At 32.7% G+C, this 26,840-nt stretch overlaps 3 protein-coding genes and 1 long non-coding RNA gene across 4 annotated transcripts; 1 reads left to right on the top strand and 3 right to left on the bottom strand.

Annotated features, from left to right (window-relative positions):
* Positions 1-1,246: 1,246 nt before the first annotated feature.
* LOC134230425 (uncharacterized) lies at positions 1,247-2,970 on the bottom strand. The gene is made up of 5 exons (XM_062712254.1): positions 2,430-2,970; positions 1,951-2,235; positions 1,755-1,796; positions 1,583-1,673; positions 1,247-1,366 (listed from the first exon to the last, which is right to left on the bottom strand). Exons 1-5 carry the CDS (start codon positions 2,968-2,970, stop codon positions 1,267-1,269), a joined length of 1,059 nt encoding a protein of 352 aa, XP_062568238.1. The 3' UTR covers positions 1,247-1,266.
* Positions 2,971-10,306: 7,336 nt separating this feature from the next.
* LOC134230427 (prolyl 4-hydroxylase subunit alpha-2-like) lies at positions 10,307-13,784 on the top strand. Its single transcript, XM_062712256.1, has 13 exons — positions 10,307-10,651; positions 10,794-10,951; positions 11,267-11,604; positions 11,696-11,747; positions 11,836-11,981; positions 12,152-12,328; positions 12,453-12,499; positions 12,646-12,751; positions 12,870-12,917; positions 13,020-13,055; positions 13,171-13,239; positions 13,372-13,441; positions 13,613-13,784. Exons 1-13 carry the CDS (start codon positions 10,464-10,466, stop codon positions 13,687-13,689), a joined length of 1,512 nt encoding a protein of 503 aa, XP_062568240.1. The 5' UTR covers positions 10,307-10,463; the 3' UTR covers positions 13,690-13,784.
* On the bottom strand, positions 13,692-24,502 carry LOC134230428 (uncharacterized). The gene is made up of 2 exons (XR_009984351.1): positions 24,247-24,502; positions 13,692-14,156 (listed from the first exon to the last, which is right to left on the bottom strand). It is a non-coding gene; the product is annotated as an uncharacterized LOC134230428 (long non-coding RNA).
* A 264-nt stretch (positions 24,503-24,766) lies between these two features.
* Positions 24,767-26,562, bottom strand: LOC134230426 (nucleolar protein dao-5-like; the record flags this gene model as incomplete). Its single annotated transcript, XM_062712255.1, has 3 exons — positions 24,767-25,047; positions 25,407-26,300; positions 26,515-26,562. Coding segments are annotated over 3 exons (1,223 nt in total), but the record flags the coding sequence as incomplete, so codon positions are not given.
* Between the last annotated feature and the right edge of the window lie 278 nt (positions 26,563-26,840).

The following is a 26,840-nucleotide window of genomic DNA, read 5'->3' on the forward strand; positions in this document are numbered from 1 at the left end:
AATATGCACCCCCAATCTATCAATCCTTGCACATAAAAAAATGTGTACATAAAAAATATGCATATGCCACTGTGAAAATGTCCAGCAACTCGGCATTATTTTTCTAATAAACTTAGTTAGCTGCCCATCACATATTCCCCATTGCCAATCAGTATAATGTATAATATATAGTTTGTTTGTAATTTCCAACATATATATAGAATCATGATTTTCTTGCAGGTATTCAAATTCATGCAATAAATTAATTATATATGTTCATACATTTAATTGATAACATGCATTCATCTTTTCCTGCAACAATGGTATATGATATATAGATTAGACATACAAGTATAGTATACATGCATCACAAGCACTAGCTGAAATACATATAATTTTTCCTATTTTATCTCCATAGAATCATTCATCTAAAAAAGAATATGGTTTTGACTTACCAAGTCTGATAATTATATACCAGAGAAGGACATTCCTATAATTCTTTCAAAAGGCCATGCCATGGAAACTGCTGAAATTCTTTTTTTCTGGCTGTTCCACATTATTCAGTCTTACTAGTCTACATGTCTAATCCTATTGTACACAATTATCAACTCGAATTAACTTGATACCATTCAATAATGAAGGAAAACATGCTTGCCTTTGAATTCCCACCATTTTATTTAAAAAGAGGAAGTAAATGACTGAGCATGCTCACAAATGCCTAATGGGTAATCCTAGATCTTCTGGCAACATTCTGGCAATACTGCCAGAAAGGTTTTTTTTTTCTGGCAGTATAGCCAGAATGTCCCCAGAAGTTGTTGCCGCTAGCGGTGATATTTCACTAACCCAAAAAGCTTGTTTCTGGTGACAAAAATGTGTTGCTGCAGTGTTGCCGCAATATAGCAGCAATATTGCCGCAATAATTTTACTTTGGTAAGGGAATACATTGATGGAACTTCCAAAATTTGAATTGAACCTCAGACAAACTCCATTTGACATTTTACAGGCTGACTAAATGAAATCTGCGGAGAAGCATATATTCTTGCATACTATATGGTTGACATACCGGTATTCACATCCACTGTGACTTTTAGTTCGCTCAGCATTCGTTAAACAGATTTATTATACTTGAAAAATATACAAACATATGTCATAAAAAGAAATACTTGAAATATATATATTGCGTACAGACTTTTTGCATCTGTTGATAACAAGTTCAAAACCAATTTGACTTCTAAAATCAAGCACCTCTTTGCCTTGTACACTATTTTTATGCCTTTGTACAGTATATTATGCAATATTAAACTTAGACTTGGAAGGCCCTATAGGTGCTTGCTGGTACTGGCCGACTGCAGCTAGGACCACTGGATCCTCCTTCACTGATAGATGCCTAAAAATCAAAGTGATAATTTTACTTCCACTTTATGAGGAAAATCCTCTTTTTTACTATAATATGAAATAATATTGGATTTTTTCGGCATATATGTAATTAGCTGCATATGTATAAACATTTTATTCAAGTAGAAATAGTCGATTCTCTACGAATTAATAAGACGGCTTTCTGTATTATAACCGTGTAACTGTAAACTGGTCTAAGAGATCTTACCAACGACGTAGAAGACTAGCTGTGGCAAAAACGGTAGCTGCAGCAGCCAGTGTTCCCAACACGGCACCAGCTGCAATGGCCGCCGTGTTACCTAAAAAATGAGAGTCCATGGTCATAACTGCTATAATTTTGTGTCAAATATAAGATTGTTTCTTTCAGAATGCTCACTTACTTGATGACCCACTTTCAGAAGAGGAGGAAGATGCGCTGTTACCTGGGAAACAGTAGGGTAGGAAATAACGATTATTGAAAGTATAAATCATGCATTTGACTCGTTTTCGTCAAAAATACATTAGAAGCTCCCTTATGTTGACAGTCTTTAATCCAGATTTTTTTTAAACCTTAAACATTCTTGTGAGTTCTTGTACCTGTATTTTGTGTCTGTACTGTTGTTTGTGTAGCTGTTTCTGTTGTTTTTGTTGTTAAAGTGGTATCTCTTTCTGTTGTTGTATCAACCGTCGTTGTCATACCTGAATTATCAGCAATTGTCGTACTTGTTGTATCAGCTATTGCTGTAGTTGATGTTGTGGATGAGGCTGTAGTTGATGTTGTAGATGTAACAGTAGTTTGTACTGTTGTTGTAATGGAAGGATCAGGGGTTGTGGTTGGTGGGGTAGGACAATCAGCGAGTAGTGTAGGGGTCACGGTACTATCTGAAATTTAAACAAATCAAAGTCAGCTTTACTGCTACAAAGTTAAGTTCCTGACGTTATATGAAAATTAAAACTTTTAACTTTCATTTCTCTTCATCCAATATCCGTGGGATTCAAATTCCATAATCTTCTTATTTTCAAAAGTCAATGTTATTTTTGAATTAACAGGTAGTAAGAGTCGTGAATTGACATACCAAGTTTTGGAACCAAAGCTGGAACCAGGTTACACAGGTAGACGAAGGTATCAATATAGTGGACATAATAAGAATCAGGGTCGTTGGCAATTCCCTTCAATTCTTCATTTGACTTGGACACTGTCGATCCTATTCCTATAGCGAACACCTCTGCTCCGACTTCCGTCCGAAGGTTGTCTGCAGCTGTTATTGTTCGAGTTCCATTATTAGACAGTCCATCTGTTAAAATCACAACCGTTCTATTGGCTCCGGTTCTTCCTCCTTTTGCAGACGTGAATGAATATTCCCTGACGTAATCAATTGCGTCATAAGTATAGGTTCTCCCTGTGGTTCTTGTGCCACGTAAGTTCTTTATGGCATTCAGTAGATCTGATTTTGTTGTATGATCATTAAGATCAAATTCCTCGGTATAAGAAGAGGAAAACACCACTATGCTGACTTGCATGTCGGATGAACCGATTGCTAAGTACTCTGTGACGTTGTACACAAAGTCCACGGATTCATCAAAGTCTGTCTCCTTCACACTCCCAGATTTGTCCATTATATATACCACATCTGGTAAAAAAAAAAATTATCTATAAATAATTTGCCAATTAACAACTACACTAAATGACAAATGAGACCACTTCACCTTATTTTCATCTACTTCCAAATTTATGTTTATATCTCTCTGATGAGTCCTTACGAAAGAAGATGCTCTGTGCCCTTTTAAACTGAAACTACTGACAAATAAGTTGATGTAGCAAAGTTTTAAATTTCTTGTCAGCATTTGTAGAATGCAATCTTCTGGGTTTTTTTTAAAATTTCATTTCATAAATGTAGTATCAAAAACAGATATTTAGACCATCACAAATGAGTCATTAAGTATCTGTACTTGAATTCAGGGCGTATATGTTAGTTGAAACTAAAATTAGTTGTTGCCCGAGTCGGGGATATTACATATAATGCAATGGATAAATATTTTGAAATTTGCATGAAATAATTTGTTAGGCTTTCAAGAGTTTGTTTTGAAGGTACATTGTCATGTAACATTTTTGTATTTTTTGTTATTAAAGATAAATGGTCATACATACTACCTTTCTTAAGCCCCTAATGGTCGTATCAAACTAGATCGTTATATAAATTATTAAAAAAACCTTATAAAAGGGAGATATTGAAAACACTAGCATTAAAATTTGGAAAAGTTATAACGAGTTTCATGCGTCTTTTGTCTGTCCGCATATTTAACCTTTTCGTAGCTTTTTTGGAAAAAAAAGATGAGAGCTCATTACTGAGCAATGAATTTTATCATTAACCTGAAACAGACAAGGTCAGTGCCGTGCAGCGATCTTAGTCTTCAACACGCATTCTTTATGACTTTGTAATTGAATAAGGTTAAACCATAAATGCTGCACATAGTTATGAGCAGATGGACTATATATCTATAACATTATTATCTTGTCTATAACTTTTGGTGAGCAAAACTTGAACCAAGAGTGGATTGTGTCTTTTAAAAACGAAGTTTCAAAAGATTAAATTCAAGAGAAGGGAAAGTTGCATTTATGCCAATGTTCATTTATTTATGTTCTTGCATTCATTAATATGCATCGAATAAAAAAAGTCAGTGAAAAATTGATTAATAAATACCTGATAAGAACGACGCACGCAAATAATATACTAAATACAATTTGATTTTTCAACAAGAATCTAATAAAAAATGCAATTTTAATCGGGATAAGAAGGTGATACTGGGTGCATACACTTTCAAAATGCATGTACATGCAATTTTGCTTGCCAAAAGCTAATTCATGTAGTTGCACTCATTGATTTAACGTTTATGAATAGAATACATTAGAAATTATTTGTTTCAATAGCCTCAACTTGGTCCACTTTTACACAATACCACGATCCTTTACGCCCCTGTCACTCTAAATGACTTTAAACCAAGTTTTGACACCGTAAGTCGTAAAAAGGACAATTGCTATTGTAAATTAAATTAAAAACAATTGTTACAACCATTTTTTTTTATTTTTGAAAGTAATTTTCATTGAGTGTTATTCGATCTCATCTTTTATCCTTACATCCCTGAGCCAATTTTTTAAAAGCTGGACATTGAAAGGATTATGATTTTTAGGGTGGAGAATCCGGTATAAAAGATTCCTCCATTTGAGAAAATAAAAAATTATCATGATAATAACACATAATTATATGTATTTTAAAATAGTTAACAGACTTTCTGTAGCTAACTCTATGTAAAATAAAATGACAGTGTAATTGTGTAAAAATGTTATCTACCTTCTCTGTGGTAAAAAGTTCTCTGAACAGAAATGAAAATTAAGTTTAGAAACAAAAAAGTGTATAAGTTAATTAGAAAAAATTACTCAAGATAGTTTTTCAATCTTTCTGTTATTATGGTAAAATATAGTATCAAAATTTTAAGGTACTCTCGACATTTCTCAACAATGAAATGGTTAAATTAAGAAATAACTTACCTTTGAAGACGGCTGAAACACACACCAAATTAACAAAATAAATAAGTATCCAATCCGTCTCCATTTCACAAATTATTATATACTAGTAGATGTCATCTTTTTTTTCTTTTCAAGCAACCCAACTTTAAGCAACTGTATCCTTTTTTTCAAAACCCAAAGGGAAGTTTGTTATTCGTAAGCATGAAAATGTAGACCAAAGAATGTATTTAAAACACTCTCCTCCAAAACCGATTTGGAAAGCGTTGTCTGTCAATGCGATGTTGCCTTAATATACCTTTAAATTTCCTATTGTTATATTTTCTATTGATGTAAAACTGATTCATGTCAATATTTTTACAAATAATCACGTGTGGCTCGTGATACAAGCTTTAATTTTTAATTGAAGAAAAACTGGCTTTCTTCTAAAATCTTAGAACACTTACAAGAAAAATGACTTAAACTGCTGAAGTATAATTTGAAACATACCCTTTAAAATGTAAAGACTACTTTTAAAAACTGTTTTGAATTGTGGTTTTTCAAATATACACTGTAGTTATGAAGTTTATAGTTCGAGTGTCACCTACAGGACAGTAAAGAGGGGTGGGCGGCTCCAAATACATGTACTGGACAAGAGATTTACCACTGCCATATTTGAAAAAAAAAATCTTAACAACACGTTTACATGTACATATTAATTTGATTAAGTTGCGTTCCCCGTTTTAAATATCAAAATCGGTTATATTGACCTTTGAAATATGGTCATGGGGAACGACACATAAAAGTTTCAAGCTATTTCAACAAGGATTTATTGTAGATTAAAAAAATGAAGAAAAAGAATGTGGCAACCCAACCCCCAACCCCCTTAAACCGGGCTGCTTAAACCGTTTATATTTTTTGTAAAACAGGAAGAAAAAAAGGTCAGCTATACTTAATAACATTGTCAATTTCACAAGAAAGAAAAATGAGGAATTCGATTATTTAAGGAAGACGCAAAAGAAGGCCAATGAATGAATAAATCATGTTTTAACATTTCTTTACTTTCATGTCCATATCTTATTCAACATCCATTTCTATACAACGGATAAAGAAGTTCTTGATATCATTAATTGGAAATGTTTGATACAAGAAAGCGCTACGTTAGAAGGAGAATAAGTTTTGTGTATGCGTATTGACTTTATTAAATACTGTTCAATATATCGATGTAAAATAAATCATTTTTATCGTTAGCCAGCTAATGTCAATTAAATACATCCTGACTTCCTCTTTTAGAAACAAATTTCTATGTGTTCAAAACCTTAAAAAATCTTACAGCTTTGGTCTTACAATGGTAGCATGGTCCTATTTATATTGTAATGCCTGAAATGAAAAAAAAATTCTTTAAAAACGGAACAAAGTACACTTCTTTAACGCTCATTTTTATTTCTGGAGAATAAGTAATTTATATCACCCAAGGTATTATATCTTTATTCACTCAAATAACATACCGATATTTCAAAAATTGTTTTAGACAAGAGATAAAAAAAGGGGGTGTTTAATATAAACCTTTAAAATGCACAAAATACCTTTGGAAACTACTTTTCCCCTGATTGTTATGAAGTCTGTGCATTATGGTGACGGTAAGGGGTATGGCTTCACAGTACTGGTGTAGGGATTTGCTACTGCGATATCTGAAAAAAAAATCATTTTTTAACACGTTTACAAGTTAATTTGATAATATTTTATACTGCTGTGTCCATTGCTTCCCATTATCAATATCTCAATGACCAGTAATATTGACCTTTGAAATATGGTCATATGGAACGATACACAGAAGTTTCAAGCTATTTTCACAAAGATTTCTTGTAGATTGAAAGAACATTTTTAAAAAAGAATATGGCATTTACACTTTAATCAGTGATATTTTCTGCAGAATGAGAGGACAAAAAGGTAAAATATATAGTAAACAACCTCATCTGTTTCACGATAAAGAAAGAGAGGTAAGCAGCTTTTTAAGGAAGACGCAAAAGAAGGCCAATGAATGAATGAATCACGTTTTAACCTTTCTACACTTTCATGTCCATATTATTCTCATTCAACACATACAGTGGTTTATATACAATTGAGAAAAGAAGTTCTTGATATTACCTATTGAAAATATTTGAGACAAGAACGGGCAGCGTTTGAGGGAGAGTATGTTTTGTGTATGCTTATTGACTTTATTAAATGCTGTTCAAGATATCAATGCAAAAGAAATTATTATTTTTCATCGTCAGCCATCTAATGTCAGTGAAATACATCGTGACTTCCTCTTCTAGAAACAAACTTCTATGTATTCAAAAACTTCAAAATATTACAGCTTTAGTCTTACAGTGGTACCATGGTCGAATTTCATTTTGTAATGTCTGGAATGAAAAAAAAATCTTTAAAAACGGACCAAAGTACACGTGTTTAACATTCATTTTTATTTCTGAAGAATTCGAGGGTTGTCCGTAAAGTTTGTGGACAAGCTAGATTTTAAATAAAAGAAGTATCATTGATAATTATTATTAACGCATTTATAATCCTTTACTAAGTGTTAATTACAAAATTTTGAATTATATTCAACTTCAAATTTATAAATACAATTATGGCTTCCTTATTAGACTTCGGATGGTGACCCAGAGCACTGCAAAATTTTAATCAATAAATAATTATTTTATCACTTTATAAATTTCATTTATTTTGTAAAATTCTCTTATAACCTTTGTCAACCGCATATATTGTAAAAGCCATCTTTTCCACGGAATTTTACAAAATAAACGATACAGAATTGGCAATTTTAGAAAAAGGGACGTTTCCAGAAAAAGTACAGCAGGGAGCAGTGATAAAATTCTGTTTAGACATCGGAAAAACAGCAAGAGAGACCCATAAATTCTGCAAACAGCCGGAAAACATAGTAAAGGAAGCCGTTCTTTAGTATTTAAGTGACATGTAAGATTTTTGGACGGAATGAACAGTTTCATATATATTTTTCAATGTTTATCAGTGTTGTCCACGAACTTTACGACCAACCCTCGCAAGTCATTCATATCGGTCAAGGTAATATCTTTATTCAATCAAATAACACACCGGTATTTCAATTTTTTTTAGCTAGACAAGAGATACAAAGAAAAAAAGTGTTATGAATATATGTATTACTTTTAAGTGAAACTTCCTAAAAAAATTGAAATGAACCCTTTAAAATGCAAAAAAAAAAAAACAATACGTTTGAAAACTACAGTAAACTCGAGTCAAGTCTATGCGTTAGGTAGACGGTAAGGGGTATATATTGCTTCACAGTAATGGGCTAGAGAGATTTGCCACTGCGATATTTGGAAAAACAAAAATAATTTTTTAACAACAGGTTTACATGATAATTTGATTCAGAGTGCTATGTTGCGTTCCTGTTTTCAGTACCTCAATAACAAGTAATATTGTCCTTCGAAATATGGTCATATCGAACGATTCACAAAAGTTTCAACCTATTTTGTATAGATTGAATTAAAGAACATTTAAAAAAAAGAATATGGCATTTACCCCTTAATTAACCATGCAATAATACTTTTTGCAGAACGAGAGGACAAAAAGGTAAAATATAGTTAACTACCTCGTCAATTTACGTTAAAGAAAGAGAGGAATTCTTAAGGTTTTTCCACCCTCACAATTTTAATGGTTCAAAGTACAAAAATTGCATTTATTTTCATTTAATATAGTTTAAATTTATTAATTATTGCCAAAAATGTATAGGTCGCCATATTATTTAAGATGCATGGGACACCTAGATAAACAGAAGTATATGTCAACATAAACAAAAATGTACATTTTTCTGTAAATATTATGATAAACATTATGTAAAAACTGGTTCAAATGCATAATATTCTGATGCTGAAAGTTCCGATATACTTGCTACTTTTAAGATAGTTTTGAATTGTGAATACCAGGAAAACTATTTTACATAAGAAGTACGATAAAGAAAATGTCTCAATGAAGATACCTGAGAAGGAGCTATTGACCTTGTCAGCATTTTTTAAAGATTGAATAATTGATTTAAAAAGTAAATAACCGTTTTTAAATTCTTTTATTAACAATATTTATTATTGTACCTCTTGAACAGCATTCTTATAAAAAATAATTGTTCTACTTGCCGTGAATTTAAATTAATAACAGTTTATGTAAAAACCTATGACATCATAGGAGGATGAAATACCTTAAGGAAGACGCAAAAAGACCATTGAATAAACGAATCATCTTTTAACCTTTCTATACTTTCAGACCCATATCTTATTCAACAAATATATACAACTGTATGAGAAAGAAGTTGATATCACCAATTGAAAACGTTCAAGAGACAAGAAAGGGCTACCTTCGAGAGAGAATATGTTTTGTGTATGCTTATTGACTTTATTAAATACCGTTCAAAATATCAATGTAAAATAAATTACTTTTTTATCGTTAGCCATCTAATGTTAATTAAATACAACGTGACTTCCTCTTTTAGAAACAAGTTTCTATGTATTCAAAAACCTTCAAAATTTTGCAGCTTTGGTTTCACACTGACATCGTGGTCCAATTTCATATTGTAATGTGTATAACGAAAAAAAAATCTTTAAAAACGGACCAAAGTACACTTGTTTAATGTTCATTCTTATTTCTAGAGGATAAGTAATTCATATCAGTAGAGGATTTATATCCTTATTCTATCAAATAACACGCCGGTAATTCAAAAAATGTTTTAGACAAGAGATACAAAGAAAAAAAAGTGTTATAATTACATGTTTTACTTTTTTAACTTTGTTCATACTAGTTCAAAGGGTACCAGCTTGTCCCCAACCAAACTGTATTTTACACAACTTCAATTTTGGTTAAATATGGTTTAAATGTGGTTGAGGGTTGGTGATGAATAAAAAGTTTTCATATAAATTTTAAAAACTTACTGTTATTATTTGTAGGATTTTCCAACGGAGATGGCTATAGATTTTATTAAAAAATCTCCAGTTGTTTTATTGTTTATAAGTAAGGATTTCTTTTCACAGATCACTTGGTATATCATGAGTGTGGAAACCATGATCAGCTTCTGAAGATGATCTATAGATTTTTAAGTCTTTTATTTTCATGTATATATGTTTGCATGGATTCCCTTGTTTTACTCATCTGTTAGAGAAAGACAAATGTGATATGTTTTGAATCAAATAAACATGTACATAGTACTACATACGTGTATCTTGTCCTTTGTTCTTAATCGTGCATTTGAAAGAACGGTATTCCTATATTTTGCTTGAATGCTCATCTCTAAGAAAAAGTACAGAAACTGAATCAGTGATTATTCGAATAGTGTTTGATAAACCAACAAATAAGCAAATATAGGGATATATGAACAAATCAAATGAATTCCATTGCATTATTCTGATTGAAGAACTGCTGCATCAATACTATCATCGATTAGCGTTGCGCATCACCTTGTAAAAGAGGGACACACCAAATCAATGGCCGCGTACAAAACGCAACACGTGTTGTCCTCGTCATCTTCAGAAAACTCAGAGTCAACAGATGTTCACGTGGCAGCTCCTTATAGACCTAAAGGATAAAGATGGCCCGTGTTTTTATTTTCCTCGTTGTGTCTCTCTCGTTTGGGGCTTCTCAGGATCTTACAACGGTTATGAATTTTGAGAAGTTTTTCCGGATGGAAGAGGAACTTCTGACTCTGTCAGATCTGATTGTGAAGCAGGAGTTACGAAGTCACGAGGAAGATGTTCACCAGTTAGCCAACATAACCGGGTCAGTATCGATCAGAGGTTTGTTAAGTTGTGTGATTTCAGCTGGAGAACTTCTAATGCACAAAGAAGTCCGTGCAACATTTTTATGAAAACAATTTTCAATTTTGATTAACATATATTGAAATTTAATATATTATTTGTAGGGTGCTTGAAAACGTTAAAGCCATTCATAAAGACGTGGGGAGGAATGTAGTAGGGTATATCAGTCATCCCATCAACCAGTTTCATTTAACCAGACGGCTTTACCATAACTGGCGGGAAATTCTACAACATATATTACATAGTGATACATGTGTGAAAGGTAAAGTTAGAATACTTATAAAAATATAAACAATAGTAACGAAAGAATCCAGATATTCATATATCAATGGAGCTCGACCACGTTTGCATGCTGTCAAATAAAAATATTTTGCTCACTAGAAGTTGGATTTTTAAGCACAATTCCTAAAATTCTGATACTATTTATAGTACTCAATATGTCATTATAATACTTTCAAGTTCTCAATATTTGCATAGTATCCAGTGTATCTAATACCATCTATATACTTCGAGATTTTTTTTCGATTTGAATGGAAGATTCCTTAGAAAAATGACTTAAGTTTTCATTGCCTTTCAGCATTAAAAGTAAAATTACAAAATATAGAGGACAATGTCCCTAGTAAAGACGTGTTCGATACCATTGCCAGTACTATTTCTGCTCTGCAGCGGTATAAAAGCTTCACAATAGATCAGATTATGAATGGAAATATAGCAGAAGCGAAGCCGCTACAGAAACTCACCTTGGCTGACGCCTTCGACATTGCACAAGCAGCTTATGAGAAGGAGGAAATGTATTATGCCATTGAGTGGTTAAAATATATTGTTGATGAAGTAAAAGCAAATCGCATCTCTGATATTGACGACCAAATATCAGCAGCTGCCGTATTTCACTTGCTATCCAATGCTTATTTTAAGGTATATGAAGGTTATAGAATTTTGAAAATTCCAAATATCTTTAAGGTTTCTTTATAAAATATTTCAATAGCATTTTTATATTGTTTTTAAGGCTGGTTTCATCAAAGAAGCACAAACGACATTAGCAGACTTGCTTCGTTTTGGTATGATCTTGTAAAGATTTTTTTAGTGATATTTATTACATGTACAAAAAAATTCTCCGATTTGAATACTGTTAATCGTACAATGTAGATCCAAGCAATGCTGCTGCCAAAAGAAACCTGGAATACTTACAGATCAGCAAAGTCTTGGCCAATCCCGCTCAGTTAAAACCAAAAACACCTTCAAAGAAGAGCAGGAGACTGTACGAGGAACTTTGCAGATCAGAAGAGAAAACGGTATATTTTTGTATGAATTATTATTTCATAAAATTTTATGACCAATGCATTTGATTAACAAATAACTATAAGTTTACACGAGTTCATGAGTTAGGTTCATTTCTCGGCTTTACTAGCCTTTATCATTTTGTTGAATTAAAACGTTCATCGTATGAATTGTATTCTTTTAGATAATTTCAAAATCATCGAGATTAAAGTGCGTGTACTTTCCTTTGAGAAGTCCAGTTCCATATATGAAATCTGATGTCAGAGCGGAAGTATTGAACCGATCTCCCCTGATTGTCGTGTTTTATGATATGATAGATAATGGAACAGCCATGGCAATCTCTTACATGGGACACAAAAAGGTGCGAGGGGAGGGCCATTTTACCAGTACAAAACAACTGTTTCTATCTTAATGAAATATATTACTTTAAAATAAAGTACTTCATTTAAATCGATACAACGAACTTTTTCAATGTTTTTTCCTAGCTGATGGATGCCTCAACAGTGAGAAGATACTCAGACGTGAGACACAAGTATGTACTTAAACCACGAAACATTGCAGAAAGAACGCTAAAAATGATTTCTGTATACATGTAAATACTCATCTTTTATATTTGTTTTAAATTTAAAGTTTTCCATGTGTTTTGACTTTAAAAATGCCTATCTTGTTTTTTTCTAGTGCAGCAGTTTATGACACAACTTACTGGAAATGGATTCCAAATTTACAAACCAAATTCTCCAAATTGAAATTAAGTCACTTCCCCCCAGTTTTATTTTCATACAGGGTAAGAGGACTTGTTTTAATTCCAATAATCTTATATCTTCTTAGTTATTGGGCTTTTTCTCTTTAAACTCAAAGCAATTTACATGTTTAAAGAAATGTTCATTTCTTCTTGCATCTAGACGTTTAATATTGGAACGGAAGGCGAATTGATGAACAACGAACTAGCGGTAAAATTTTTCTTAATGCATGTAAATTTACAACTGTTTTGCTGATATCCATGCAATGAATGAATAAAGAAAATATTTATCAGATTGTTTTCTTTTTTGTAGCAAAAAGACCAGGTCATGGGAGTTTTCATTTCATTTGTAAGCCTCTATTTCATATTTTTGTAATAAATTGTAAATTAAAATAATTTAATCAAGTTAGTACGGCAAATAACCATCAGTCTTCAAGTTTTAAAACTTTCGTGTTGTTTTGTAGCTTACGGATTCTACAGTAGGTGGAGAGCTCGTATTTCCCTTGTCTAAGATTAAGATTCCGGTTACAAAGGTAGGTTGAAATCTTTTACCAAGAGCTGTATATTCAATCACCTAAATCTGCAATAAATTTCAATGATTCTGGCAAAGAATGGGGCAAAGGTACTCCAAAAATATATAGCAGATTTTAACCTATCACTTTCAGGGCAATGTTGTATTTGCGGAGTACAGAGCACGAATGGGGATATGTCCTGTTTACTTTGGATCTCAGTGGTGTAAGATACATGTATTATGTCTATATGTCAAGTTAATTATAAAACAAAACAAAATATATATCTTCACAAGCTTTTTAACCATAGACAGCTGAAACAATTCTTCTCTCGACTTCATCTTGAGCATTATGGTTGACCTTTCGTCTATTCTATGCCTTTTCTTGTATATTACAGATGGTAGTCAAACTCTGTATGAGAAGATTCAACCAGAAATATGTCCTTTGAAGCAAAGAATCCCCAGATTTTATTGAAAGAATTAATTAACTGTGCCAAAGAGTAAATCAGAACAAGAGTAAAATCTTATAAATTTATTAACAAATTGCGTAGACTGTGCACATGCAATATTTTGAATACATGTACATGTTAATAAACAAGTTTTAAAACATATATCAAATATATATACTATAAAGTATAAAGAAAAAAATTAACAAAATAGCTGGCATACAGAAAATGCACCTTCAAAATGCGTCCAATAAATAGCATGAATTTATAACTACTTAATAAAGCAATACAAATTATATTCATTATGTTTTAGTTGGAAAATTGTATATCATAATTTTTTGACAAATGGCCAGAATTGCGTAAACTTTGTAACCATGTATTTAATACATTTGTAATAAAGGTCCGATATTTTAGATAGTTTGTTCCTTGTTTTATTCTCACTAAGTCTGTCTTCTCTTGTCTCATGATTTCTGTGCCTCCTCTTCTTTGCCTTTATCTGGAATAACAAACACATCTGTTATATACATATAATAGTATCAATATAACATTCAAATATTAGCTAAAAACGATGCAATTCGGTAAAAATAAAATTTGAAGTCAACTGCATATAAAATAAAATCATATTGAATACTTTAAAATATATTTTTTCAATTAGATCATTGTACATTATTAATTTAAGTTAAATTTTGTTAAGAATTATTGCTGAAAAAGAAGTTGAATCATGTTTATAAAGCAGTAAATAAGCATAGAATAAATAAACCTGTAAACAATAAGCACAATCTGTATACAGTTCAGGGTTATGAGTTATATACATTGTAATTGTAATATTGGTTTATCGAAGCAGTTATTGCTTATTTTTGCCAGACTTTGACAATTTAACTTTTTTATAAGGCGTAGTATGATATATGTGTAATAAAGTCGTTTCAGTAAAATTCATTATAAAAAATGAATTTTGGGACAATAAAGTGGTTATGTTCAATTTCCGACATGCAGTTATGTACATGCATATACATGTATGTAAATATGATTTATGAATAAAGCTAACTCTTGATTTCAAATGGGTGGGAATATCCTAATCCTGAAAAAGAAAATTACAACAATCACATGCTAAAAATGTGGGAAAAAAAGTAAAAAAGAAAAAAATAATACTGAAACCATTAATAAAAATGAGCTTATTAAATCAACTTCAGTATTTTTTTTCATAAATATAACTGATAGAACCTCTTTGAACATTGTGTTATATACTTAATAAAATAAAGGAAAAGAAAAATCATGCAAGTTTTGTATGGGTTACTATATTATAAAGTAAGTGACATGCTTTGGTTTACAATATACATTTCCATGCTTCATATGTTTAATATTCTGAAAGTGTGGAAACTTGAAGGTTTTGAAAATCCAAGAATACATGTTTCATAGAGAGTGTGGAACAAAAGGAAACTCCGATACATACAGGTATCTTCTATTTATACCATTTTTATACCCCCCGCTTGAAAAGCGGGAGGGTATATAGTAATCGTTAATTCCGTCCGTCCGTCCGTCCGTCTGTACGTCCGTCCGTGTTTACGAGAGTGCATTTATTGGGTATTTTTCATGCCAAGATTGTACTTATTGGGTACTTTTTGCTTATTGGGTATACCCAATAAGAAGTGTCGCTGAATATGCTTAAAACACCCTAATTGGGTATTTGAAAGTTAGTACCCAACAAAACTTGGACACGACGATTTGTCCAAAAAAGTGTCCAAAAAAGTTGCTTTCACGGACGCACCGTGTTTTATTGTTTCAGTTTTACATTCGGAACTCTAAATTCTCACTCGGAGTTCCTCGGATGACTCGTACCTCGCACATTGAATGGAGCGGAGCGGAGTCAGCCGAGGATTGCCGATTGCTAAATTCTCGAGAGTTCCGAATATCAACTTCCGTTGATCCTGATCATAACAACGTTTGTTTTCATGGAAAAAAAATATGGCGACTAAGAAACACTGAATGTCAACAAGATTTTCTGAATGACAAGAGAAAAGGTAAGTTTATTCGATTAATATTTATCCATTGCTGGGTTCTTGTTTAAGGAAAATAGATTTTAATGTAAATTTCAAAACAATTGTGCACAAAATTAAAATAGATTTATCGGAACAATTAATCCTAAGTTGCACTTGTTTGTATTTTGAATTTTCTCTGTCTTTTTAACTCTCTTGAGGGCGAGAAGTATTTAGTAAATGATCGTATATTGTTAGATAATCTTTAATAAATCGAAAGTGTTTATTATTTAATTTTATATCATAACCAACTATATTATTTAATTTTATATCATAACCAACTAAGTATGTTATGACAATGTGATTGGAAAGGGAAATGAAAATTTTAACAATCGTGTGTTCATAAATCAGCTGTAAATTATCGGTTCATGTAGACAGTATTACAATCGCAAAGTGAGCTGAGATGATGATAAATGGGATAATTGACAACAACTAAATAATTGTATGTAAGTTTATCTCATCTGATATGTAACTTAAGAGATTCATTGTATTACTGAAAAACTTTCAGTCAAAACAGTGCTTCTTTCTGTCTTTGATTTTGACCGAGTGTCTGCTTTATTTTGATTTTTTTTTTAAATTATTGTTTTTGTCATTTGTTTTAATTAATTTAAAACAATACTGAAATTGATATAGGGCTACTATAACTATTTCACATGATGGGTGTGTAATTAGCATCGCACTACACCCGGGGCTTCCATTTTTGAGAATGGGGCTAGTGGTTTTCTGCACTGAGGAATCCCCTTGGGCTATTAGGAATTTTAAAATACACATGTAATACATGAAAAGCACCACCGGTATTTTCACTCTTTTTTGCTATTAAATTCCCTAATATGAAAATATTCCAGACAGCATGCTCATATTATCCATAAATCTCCACAACTGCATCCATTTTGAAGTACTACCAGACTGATTTACTTAAATATGATCGTTTATTTCCTAATTTGAATTCCCCCCGTTCCTTTGTTTAATATATTTAAATTAAAGCTTTTCATACAATTCGGAGCACGGAGAACACCTCGTTTTATCTAATAATACGATTTTATCTTCTCTGTAATGTGTTATTCAAATCTTTTGTATTTTCTTCCAAGTCAGAGAAAATTCCAAGAATCCAAATTAAATTTTGATATCTTTATAACGCAATTGACTTAGATCTTTATCATGTTTATAAATATAAAGTAATGATACAAATAATAAGTTCTTATAATTTTAGTCTAATAATTTTCATTGTACATACGCCATATATGGCGTTAAATGATTCAAGATGAAAACAAAATGATTTTTGCTTCGTTTTAATTAGACGAACTAGTGAATGACCAGAAAAGGAATATTTAAAATCATTTTTTTAAATCATTAATTTATATATGATTAAATTTTACCAGCGAAAATTAAATTAAACTTTAATTTTAAAAAAATTCATCTGTAGTTAATACCCTGGGGCCCGTTCCAAGGTCGTACGCCCAGTCGTAGCGCTACGTCGGCGTAAAGTCGGAACAAGAACGAATATTTGCAATTCATTAAAGAGCGTATCGTTACGCCTGACTAAATTTAGGCCAAAATTTTACGTCACTCATGGGTAGGCGTAAGTTATGGCGTAAAGTTAAAATAAGGCCTTTTTATTAATTTTAGCGAGTTCTAAAGAAAAAGTAAGTTTCTAAGAAGAATTTAAAATACAAACAATGCATTATTTAATTATACATATTATGAAGAGGGGGAGGGGGGGGGGGGGTGTTGTTACAACTACTTGGGGACGTAGTTGATTTGAGTAATAACGTACTCAAATAATATTTTGACAAATTTCTGCTGAGAAGAAAAGATTGTCTTATTAGAGACTTCTTACGTTTTTACAATGCATTCATACACATTTGATTGTAGTATTGTATGTCTAAGGTATTGTAAATCAATTTACATATATAACTGTATTTCTACACCCCGCTTGAAAAGCGGGACGGTACATGTATATATACATATATATACTATTTAGTAATCGGGATGTCCATCTGTTACGCTTTGGGGGTACCCATCTCTGTCCGCAACTCCTTTCATATTACTGATTGAAATTTGGTAAAATTTTCACAGAATCTTCATTATATATTGCCATTGTGCCTTATTGTACTTTTTGATCCGACACATATTTTGGGTTTCCCACAGCAAAACATGGACACTGCCATTATATTTATATGGATGGCGGGGGGATATCTTTTATTGAACTCATTGCTTATGGTACCTCTAGTTTCCTTTTCATTTACTAAAAAGAGACCCATTAAAATTGTCTATTTTGAAAAATAATTTCCAACAGCATATTTTCTGAAAAACAAAAATTACAAAAAAAAAACAAAACAAAACCAAAAAAAATCCGTTTCAAAAGCAGAGTTATCATCTTTCATGTAATTTTCTACATTTAAGAAAAAAATTCAAAAAAATAACCCATCTTAAAACCAAATAGTTTTTGTCATGTTTGAAGAGTCCATTTCTTATTTACTTCTCGTCCACATGCGTGGATCCAGAGGGGGTCGGAGAGAGGGTTCAGAATCTCCCGAATTTGCAGATTAATTAACATTGAATGTACAGATTACTTAGTTAAGGTCGAAAGTAATTATTTTCCTAGGTATATCTTGGACAAGTGATGTTCCCGGCGAATCATAGACCCCAACCCAGGGAGGGGGTTGGGGTCTCATAGACAATAAGAGATTTTTGAAAGTGGTAATAAATTATTGCTTTTATAATATCGATGTAAGACGGTGATAATTACACAGTTAAGTTCAAGAATGAATTACATGTATTCCTATTTTTTTTCTCAGACAAACATTGATGCAGAAGACATCTTTAATTTTCTTGTTTTTGTTTAAAAGAGCAAATCTTACATAGTACAGTATAAGATAATCTGAGCGCATATAAAGCACATATAATATGAAAATATACATGTTTTTGATTTCCTGCATTACTTACATTTTAATGAAAACAAAGTAAAGAGTAGCTGTACCTAAATTTTAAAGACAGAGACCACACAAGCAGAGAATTTTTGTAAGAATATATTTGTAGTCATTTCTCTCTCTCTCTCTCTCTCTCTCTGCGTACTTTTAAAACGGTACATCACATTTAATCTGCAGATAGTAAAGAATTTTTTTCTATAACTGAACAATTATGAATCAATTGAATTGACAAAAAATTAATAAATACAGAGAGGATTATCTTACAAGTACCATCGTAGTAAACGTGTAAAATTTATTTCTTGACTCAAATGTGTTCATATGTAAACCGTTTGCATTTTGTTTTCATTATTTTTGCTTGCATATACATTTTTTATTAACATTTTTAAATCTTATTCTGTCTTAAACTTCATTATTAGTATTTGTCAGTAGAATCAGTATTTATCGAATCATGAAATGTATTATCAAAGGCGAAGTTATTAACCTGTATCAATTTCGGGAAGAGGGGGTATGGCTGTAATTTAATTTCCAAAATGAATAGTTTTGCTTTGTTCCGAAATACAAGTACATGTACTGGCCTTTTCATCCTTTCAATTTATTAGACTTTTATTATTGAAATATTGTAAAAAACTAAAATTGGTTTCTTAAAAGATGCATGTCTCTTACATAACACTATAAACCCATGAATGTTTCAATTAGTGCAAGTATTAATTTATCTATAACTTGTGTTATTCTGTACTTTGACATGCTACAATTTATACATGTTTGTACGCTTTGGGCAATGTTTATGCTTTTGCGCTTGCGCAGTGCAACGTTGTCAAGGACTTAGTCCTGTCACTAAGCGTATCTTTTACGACTAGACTTACGCCACTTGATGAAACGCAAATTACGCCCGACTAAATTTTGGCGTAATCCCCGGAAGTACGCCTAAGTTAAGGCTTAACTTTACGACTTTTGATGAAACGGGCCCCTGACTTTTTTCACGATGAACTTTTTTTCAATGTTACTTTTTAATTTTTGCTTCTATATTTGGGCTTGTCACTTTTTACTCGGGGATAGTAACTTTATTGCCACAAAGCTGTGGATTAGTACTTGATTTCCTTTATTGCACAGCGATGACTATGATTTAATAGCAAAAAAGCTAATGGGATTACGTATGTGAATTTATATGATTAATGCTTACCTGTGATTTTAGGATAACTGGAGATAATGATTCCTTTTTCCCATTGATATTACATAAATATTTTCCTAAGTATTATCTTACAATAAATTGGTTTAGATTTTTTTTTATAAAAGTAATCAATAATTACAATGGAAATTAAAACCATAATCATGTTCATTGAGGATTTTCAATATGTAACAGGTCAAACAGGAACTTCAATTGTGAACATTGCAGAGAACACACCCATCAGAAGATGACCCTCAGAAATAGGACAATAGTAAGTAATGAGTAAAATGAACAGGAATACTTCATGCCAACCATAAGATTTTTAGAAACATTTTCGCTTCTTAAGTTAGAAGAGATAGAGGGAAAAACTTGTACATACTACATAACTACTAGGCAACCAACCTTTAACTGCAGGAAAGCTTTTGGTATGTGCAATACAGCTACATAAAACCTCTTTAGTATTCATGTTAAGTTTGAGAAAGTACCTTAGTATTTTTTCTAGTGTTTGCCAACATTTTCATGCACACTGTTTGCTTGTTTGTACTATCATTTTATTTTATATTCTTCAGATGCCCTTTACCTTTGCCAGTTTAGAATCATTTGTTTTAAGGGCATCTGAGGGTTGGTTCCAGAACTTAATTAATTGTAAAGTAAATACTGGGGTACTATACAGTCATAGGTTATGTTAATACATGTATAACATTTTGTTCTGATAGAGGTGGCATACAGGAAAAGAAACAATACTAGATATCACTTCAAAGGAATAAAACAGCTTCATCTTGTAGGTGTATTTTATTTAAGAATCACTACTTCATGTCTGTCTGATGTGCTGAAAGTTATTCATAATCTGTTTGACTGTAATTTTTCATATTTTCAACTTCTATCCAGCTTCGTCAATTTTAATCAAATTTTGTGCAAAGCATACCCCAGGAAGGGGGGGGGGTGGAGTGTCAAGTGTGTCTCTGTCCCTTTCAATATAATTTCAAAGCAGTTAGTAAGATTTGGGTCAATTTTAAATCCTCTTTAGCAGAACCATTGGGTTAAAAACGATACTAGTGTGCAAGCTTCAATTATCATTAAGTGTAGATATGTTTTTGAAGATTATGTACCCCTAATGTACTGATAGTGTTACATTAGAAGTCTAAAATTTGCAAGGAATAGGTGTAATATCTTTTTAAAATCTACTTGTTAACAATCAGAAACTAACATACTGTCTAATTAATATGCAACATTGTTTTGTGTGTTGAATGATGATTCCATTTTGATAAAATTATGGCGGATGGGGGGTAGGATGAAGATGCAGTTAGACACAGAAGAAAAAAAAATAGTTGATAGAATTTAGTTTTTCTTCCATTTTATTTATCAATACATATTTCTGAATAAGAAATATACTTCTACTTCTTGGTTGGGTTTGATCAACACAAAGGATGATCTTACTGTAGTCAAGAAAAACATGTTTTATACGGCAAAGAAATGCCTTTATCTAATTGCAGAATGAATAAAAAAGGACAGAGGCAGAACTGAAGGAGATGCATGAAATGAGGAATATTTCAAAGATTGCTTGAGCATAACCACTGCTACTGGATAAACATATGGCAATATAAAAGAGCAGGGTCAATGGAGGTATCATACAGTATAGGCCATGAGAGACCCTGAAGAAGAAAGTATTGAACAGAAACAAAAGTAAAACCATTTTGACATTTATTGAAATATAGGATCAAAGTCTTACATGTAAAATTTGGGCATGTAATGACTTTTCTCTAGCTCTAAGACTTATAACAGTGATGATTTGATTTAACATCTTTATCCCGATTTGTTGAAAAGATTTGGACATAGTGCATCAATTATTACGAATTCATTCATTGTACTTGTAACTGATTTTTCTGGTGCGACACTGTTTTATCGGCTTCAAAACTAAGTTTGTGATTTCCAAACCAGATTAATGAGATCATGTAATATCTTTTAACATCGGTGACTATTTAATCCATTCTTTTACATCTCAGAAGTATTTTTATTATTACAGGGAAAATATGCATTGTACATGTATCTGTAATAAACAGGATTATAGAAATTTCCATATACTACAACACAATCGTAGCAACTGAAGGCAAATATTTTATCAAGGTTGTGATCTATTTATCAATATGGTTTTCAGCATCTTGCTCTACCTGTAATGACTTGCTCGAAGTTCTAATATTTAAATTTAAATTTTGCAAACATGGTTATAAAATTCTTTAAAAGCCAAATAGTTTAGGCACAAAATGCTTATATGTTTCCTCTCATTTGTAAAGTGTACACTGAATGAGATGTGGAATGTTAGAATTAAAGTATTAAATATGTTTTGGACTTATGTATGCTTATGCAGATAAATTTGAATTCAACTAGGGAAGGTAAATGTCATACTTATTGGGTTTGCAATCTAATGCAAGAGTATAAATATCCAAGACAAATTTGACAATTGTAATGAAGGGTATAAGTAACCCAAGAAGAATTGGACAGGTAAACATCACCTGTTGGGTTTTATTCTAATTTTGGGATGTAATATCCAAGAAGAGTTGAACCAATGTCCAATACCTATTGGGTTTTCTTTCTTATGAAAAAAAAATTTGAGTAACCCAAGAAGTATGTCCAATACCTTTTAGTTTATATACTATTGAAGGGATGAAGATATTTAGTATCCAAGAGGAATTGGACAGGTGCCCATTACATGTTGGGTAGTATTCTGATGAGGGGATTCTCAAGAAACCCAAGAATTAGACAAGTGTCCATTGCCTGTTGGGTGAGATATAGATATCCAAGAGGAGTTGGACGGATGTCCATTACCTGTTGGATGGTATTCTGATGAAACAGTTCAAAAAACCCAAGAAGAATTGGACAGGTGTCCATTACCTGTTGGGTGGTATTCTGATGAAACAATTCAAGAAACCCAAGAAGAATTGGACAAGTGTCCATTACCTGTTGGGTGGGATGTAGATATCCAAGAGGAGTTGGACAGGTGTCCATTACCTGTTGGGTTGTATTTTGATGATGCAATTCAAGAAACCCAGGAATTAGACAAGTGTCCATTGCCTGTTGGGTGGGATGTAGATATCCAAGAAGAATTGGACGGATGTCCATTACCTGTTGGGTGGTATTCTGATGACACAATTCAAGAAACCCAAGAAGAATTGGACAAGTGTCCATTACCTGTTGGGTGGCATGTAGATATCCAAGAGGAGTTGGACAGGTGTCCATTACCTGTTGGGTTGTATTTTGATGAGGAGATTCAAGAAACCCAAATACAATTGGACAATGTACACATGTTCAATTGTTCTTGGGTAATTTAATCCCTTCGTCAAATACAATCCAACAGGTATAGGACACCTGTCCAGTGCCTGTTGGATACCTTCATTCTGTCCAACATGTAATGGGCATTTGCTTATTATTAATTGGTCATGACTCAAAAAGGTTTATCCTTAAATACCTAATTTTGTTATTCAAGAAAGGTTTAACAGAGTCTGAGATGTGTTGAGTTGTGTTTTCAAAATTCATTTTTTTTGCACTTAGGTATTCATATATTTTAATATTAGTTATTTTGAAATATACAGGTGTATATCCTTATTGCTAAGAACAAATTAGTTAGGTGTTACAATAAAAGAGCTATATCACAGAAATTGACAAAAATATGGGTTCAAAACCAAAGGTTTTCAATCTTGTCTGAATTTACCAGCAAATATTAAATATATAATAAATCTGAAATGAATAAAAAACAATAAGAAAAAACCCAATAAAATACGGACACGAAGATAAATATCCAATAAGATTTGAACAGTAACTACCCAAATAATACTCTCTCGTGTGTACACTTTTTTTGTATCCAATAAGCAGTATCCAATAGGACTTGGACTTGATGTACCCAATATATAACCAAATGTGTGTCCGTCCGTCCTTCCGTCTGTCCGTCCGTCCGTCTGTTACGCTTTGGGGTACCCATCTCTTATCCGTAACTCCTCTCATACCACTGAATGAAATTTGATGAAACTTTCACAGAATCTTTATTACATATTGCCATTGTGCACCTCCTATTTTACTTTTTGATCCGACACATATTTTAGGTTTCCCGGCCACAGGAAAACATGGACTTTTTCACCACTTATAACCATAGGGGAGGCGGGGGGTATCATTTAGTGAGCTCATCGCTCACAGTACCTCTAGTTTTCTGTTTACATTTGAAAAAGATATGGGGAATAGAGTACACATTTAAAAAAAAAATACACATACCTGCTGGCATGGGAAATGACATTTATAAAAGCAAGATATGGCGCTCATAAAATAACACATATACGTAACAGTCAAGCTAAATATTCAGCACATGCTGAAGAGGTACTCCAGTTTAATTATGCTGAAACTGGACAGTACGGGAAAAACATGCATGAGACAAGGGTGAGAAGAGGGGGTGGGATGGGGGTGCTATTTGACCTTTCTCTGAGGCCTCTGTATCATATGGCTCAACCTCTACTTTAGAATCATGTTCGGATGTTTCTAGTGGAACTGCTGAATCTTCTTCGCTGATCATTTGTACATTTGTTTCTATGTGTAAATTTATGGAGAAAATGTTAGTTGATATATATATATATGTATAAGTAATGGCCCGTAAGTTACTGTTAAAAAGATCAATTAAACAAAAATTACATTTAAAAATGTATACATCATTATAAATTCAAACAGCATAATCTTTAAGTTAAAAAACAAAGCTGATAAAGAGCATTATTCTTGATAAAAATAAACATATTAAACACAGACGTAGGCAAAAATAAGGCAAGGGACCATGCATGCATTTTCATTCACTCATTACTTCACATTTTCTTTTGTTAAGAAAGCTGCACATCAAATTAATCCACCTCAACATCAAATTAATCCACCCCAGCATTCCTAGCTGTTGCCATAATCGAAATTTTCTGTTAGCTAAACCAGTCACTCATTAGTCCACACATTTGTATCAACCTTTGGGATTCCCGGATTCTGATGCAGGTTTACCACTCTTTACACTTCCCGCTGAACTATGGGTCGTACTGTTCCCCTTCTGGATTCCTTTTCTGGTCACAGGGGAGGGGGTTTTCTTGGTATGTGATACATTCCCCCTGGATCCTGCCTCCTCGTGACCTCCCTTTGACCCCGCTTCAGACTCGGGCGGGTCCCTGATGCTGACTGAACGTGGGCGAGGACTAGCGGGGGGCCGGGGACTAGACCTGGCAGCTGTGGGTAACTTGAAATCTATAGCTAAGGAGGAATTTGAAAAGGAATTCATTTGTTTTTGCAACATAAATGATCATCTTTCACTCTACAAAAGAATTTTTTCATGGCACGATTTTTGCAGTACGGGGGTATGTATCTACAAATAGAAACCTTTTATCACAACACTGAAGAAAAGGTGAAAAAATACTACAAGTACCACATTTATATATGAACAAATACGATAAAAAGTAATCTTGATCATGCAAATACAGATACTGGAATGTCTGCATGAAGTGCCTCTCGTCTACAATGTGCTTAAGAAAGAAGACAACAGAGATAGAACTACATCCTATTGTCATGCTTCTTGTATCACAACATCCCATGCCTGTGGTGCAGGGACTCACCAGAATTAGTTGTTACATTTTGATCACCGCTAATTTCCTTTCCTTCAGTGTCCTTTGATCCTTCCTCTACATTATTATCTGATTTTCCTTGTTCTGGTGTTTCCTCTTTATCCTTTTCCTCTTTATGTTCTTTTCCAGACTCCTTTTCCTTTTCCTCTGTGGCATCTACATTCAAATCCTCCTTCTTGCTATCAGACGCATCCTCTTTTCCCTCTTCCTCTTGTTTGGTCTTCTCCACTTTTTCATTACTTGATGAAGAGGTTTTCTTACTTTTAGTGCTGCTATTTGAGGTCTTTTTTGTACTCTGAACATAAGGACTTGCAGAGGATTTTTTCTTTTTCTGTTCCTCTTTAGAAGACTTCTTTTCTGCCTTTCCTGTTGCTTTAGTTTCAGTATCATCTTTTTTGTCATCACTTTCAAACAAGTCAGACTTTGAGTTGGCCTCTGAAACTTTCCTTATCTCATCATTGTCATCATCATCTGTGTCCTCCCTCTTTGAGTTGTCCTGTGCACCTTCCTTCTTGTCAACTGACACCCTCTTTTCTTGGGTGGATTTCCTCTTTGCTGGAGGGCTGGACTTTCCTTTGAGGGAAGACTTTGAGGTCTTCTTCTGTGGTTCGCCTCTGTTAGTCTGACTACTTTTTGTGGACTTCTGAGATTCCTTGCTCACCTTTCTGCTAGTGGAGCCTTTCTTACTTTCTTTCTGTTTACTCGTGGTAGACTTTGTTTTGGTGACAGACTGTGGGTGCTCAGGGCTTGGTGTTTTTGTTGGCTTGTCTTCTTTGTCTTCCTTGTCCTCTGCGTCCACTACAGGACTTTCCTCTGGCTTTGATTCAGTGCTCTGCCTTTTAGATAACCTTGAATTTGACCTTGACCCATGCTTACTGTCACCATCTGATATCCAGGAGAAAATGTTTGAGAAAGATTTTCATCGAAATGAAAGTGTACAGAACAGTCACTGTGAATCTAAATTTTATTCCCTATTTTAACATCTACCTATGATCTACCTTTTTGGAAGGATTAGTCTTATAATAGCTAAGATACCAGAAAAGAGACTTTTTTTAATGAGAAAAGTGTGTAACAACAGAGAGACAACATGATGAATCACCTTGCTGGTCCTGTTCAAAGTCGTCAGGGTAATCCTCGTCCCGGTTGTCTTAATAAGAACGTGGACAACGTGTTATTATACAGTTTACCTTAAATTGATGATTGTTATTTTCCTTTATACACAAGGTTACTTTCTGTAGGTTTTAATGATTTATTCAAAATTGCAAACAAATATACTAAATTCACCAAAAATGGAGCAAAGCTTATTGCTTGACTGAAATTGCAAAAATCTGTTTGTATGATGCCTTCATACAATAAAATTCCACAGAATTTTTTTGTCTTTACAATGTATATTCTAAAATGTGAAAATGTTTTAATAATATATTA

This window comes from Saccostrea cucullata, unplaced genomic scaffold (genome assembly GCF_032062105.1).
Source record: "Saccostrea cucullata isolate Sc308-1 unplaced genomic scaffold, CSIRO_AGI_Scuc_v1 ctg4734, whole genome shotgun sequence".
Classification (NCBI taxonomy): Eukaryota; Metazoa; Mollusca; class Bivalvia; order Ostreida; family Ostreidae; genus Saccostrea; species Saccostrea cuccullata.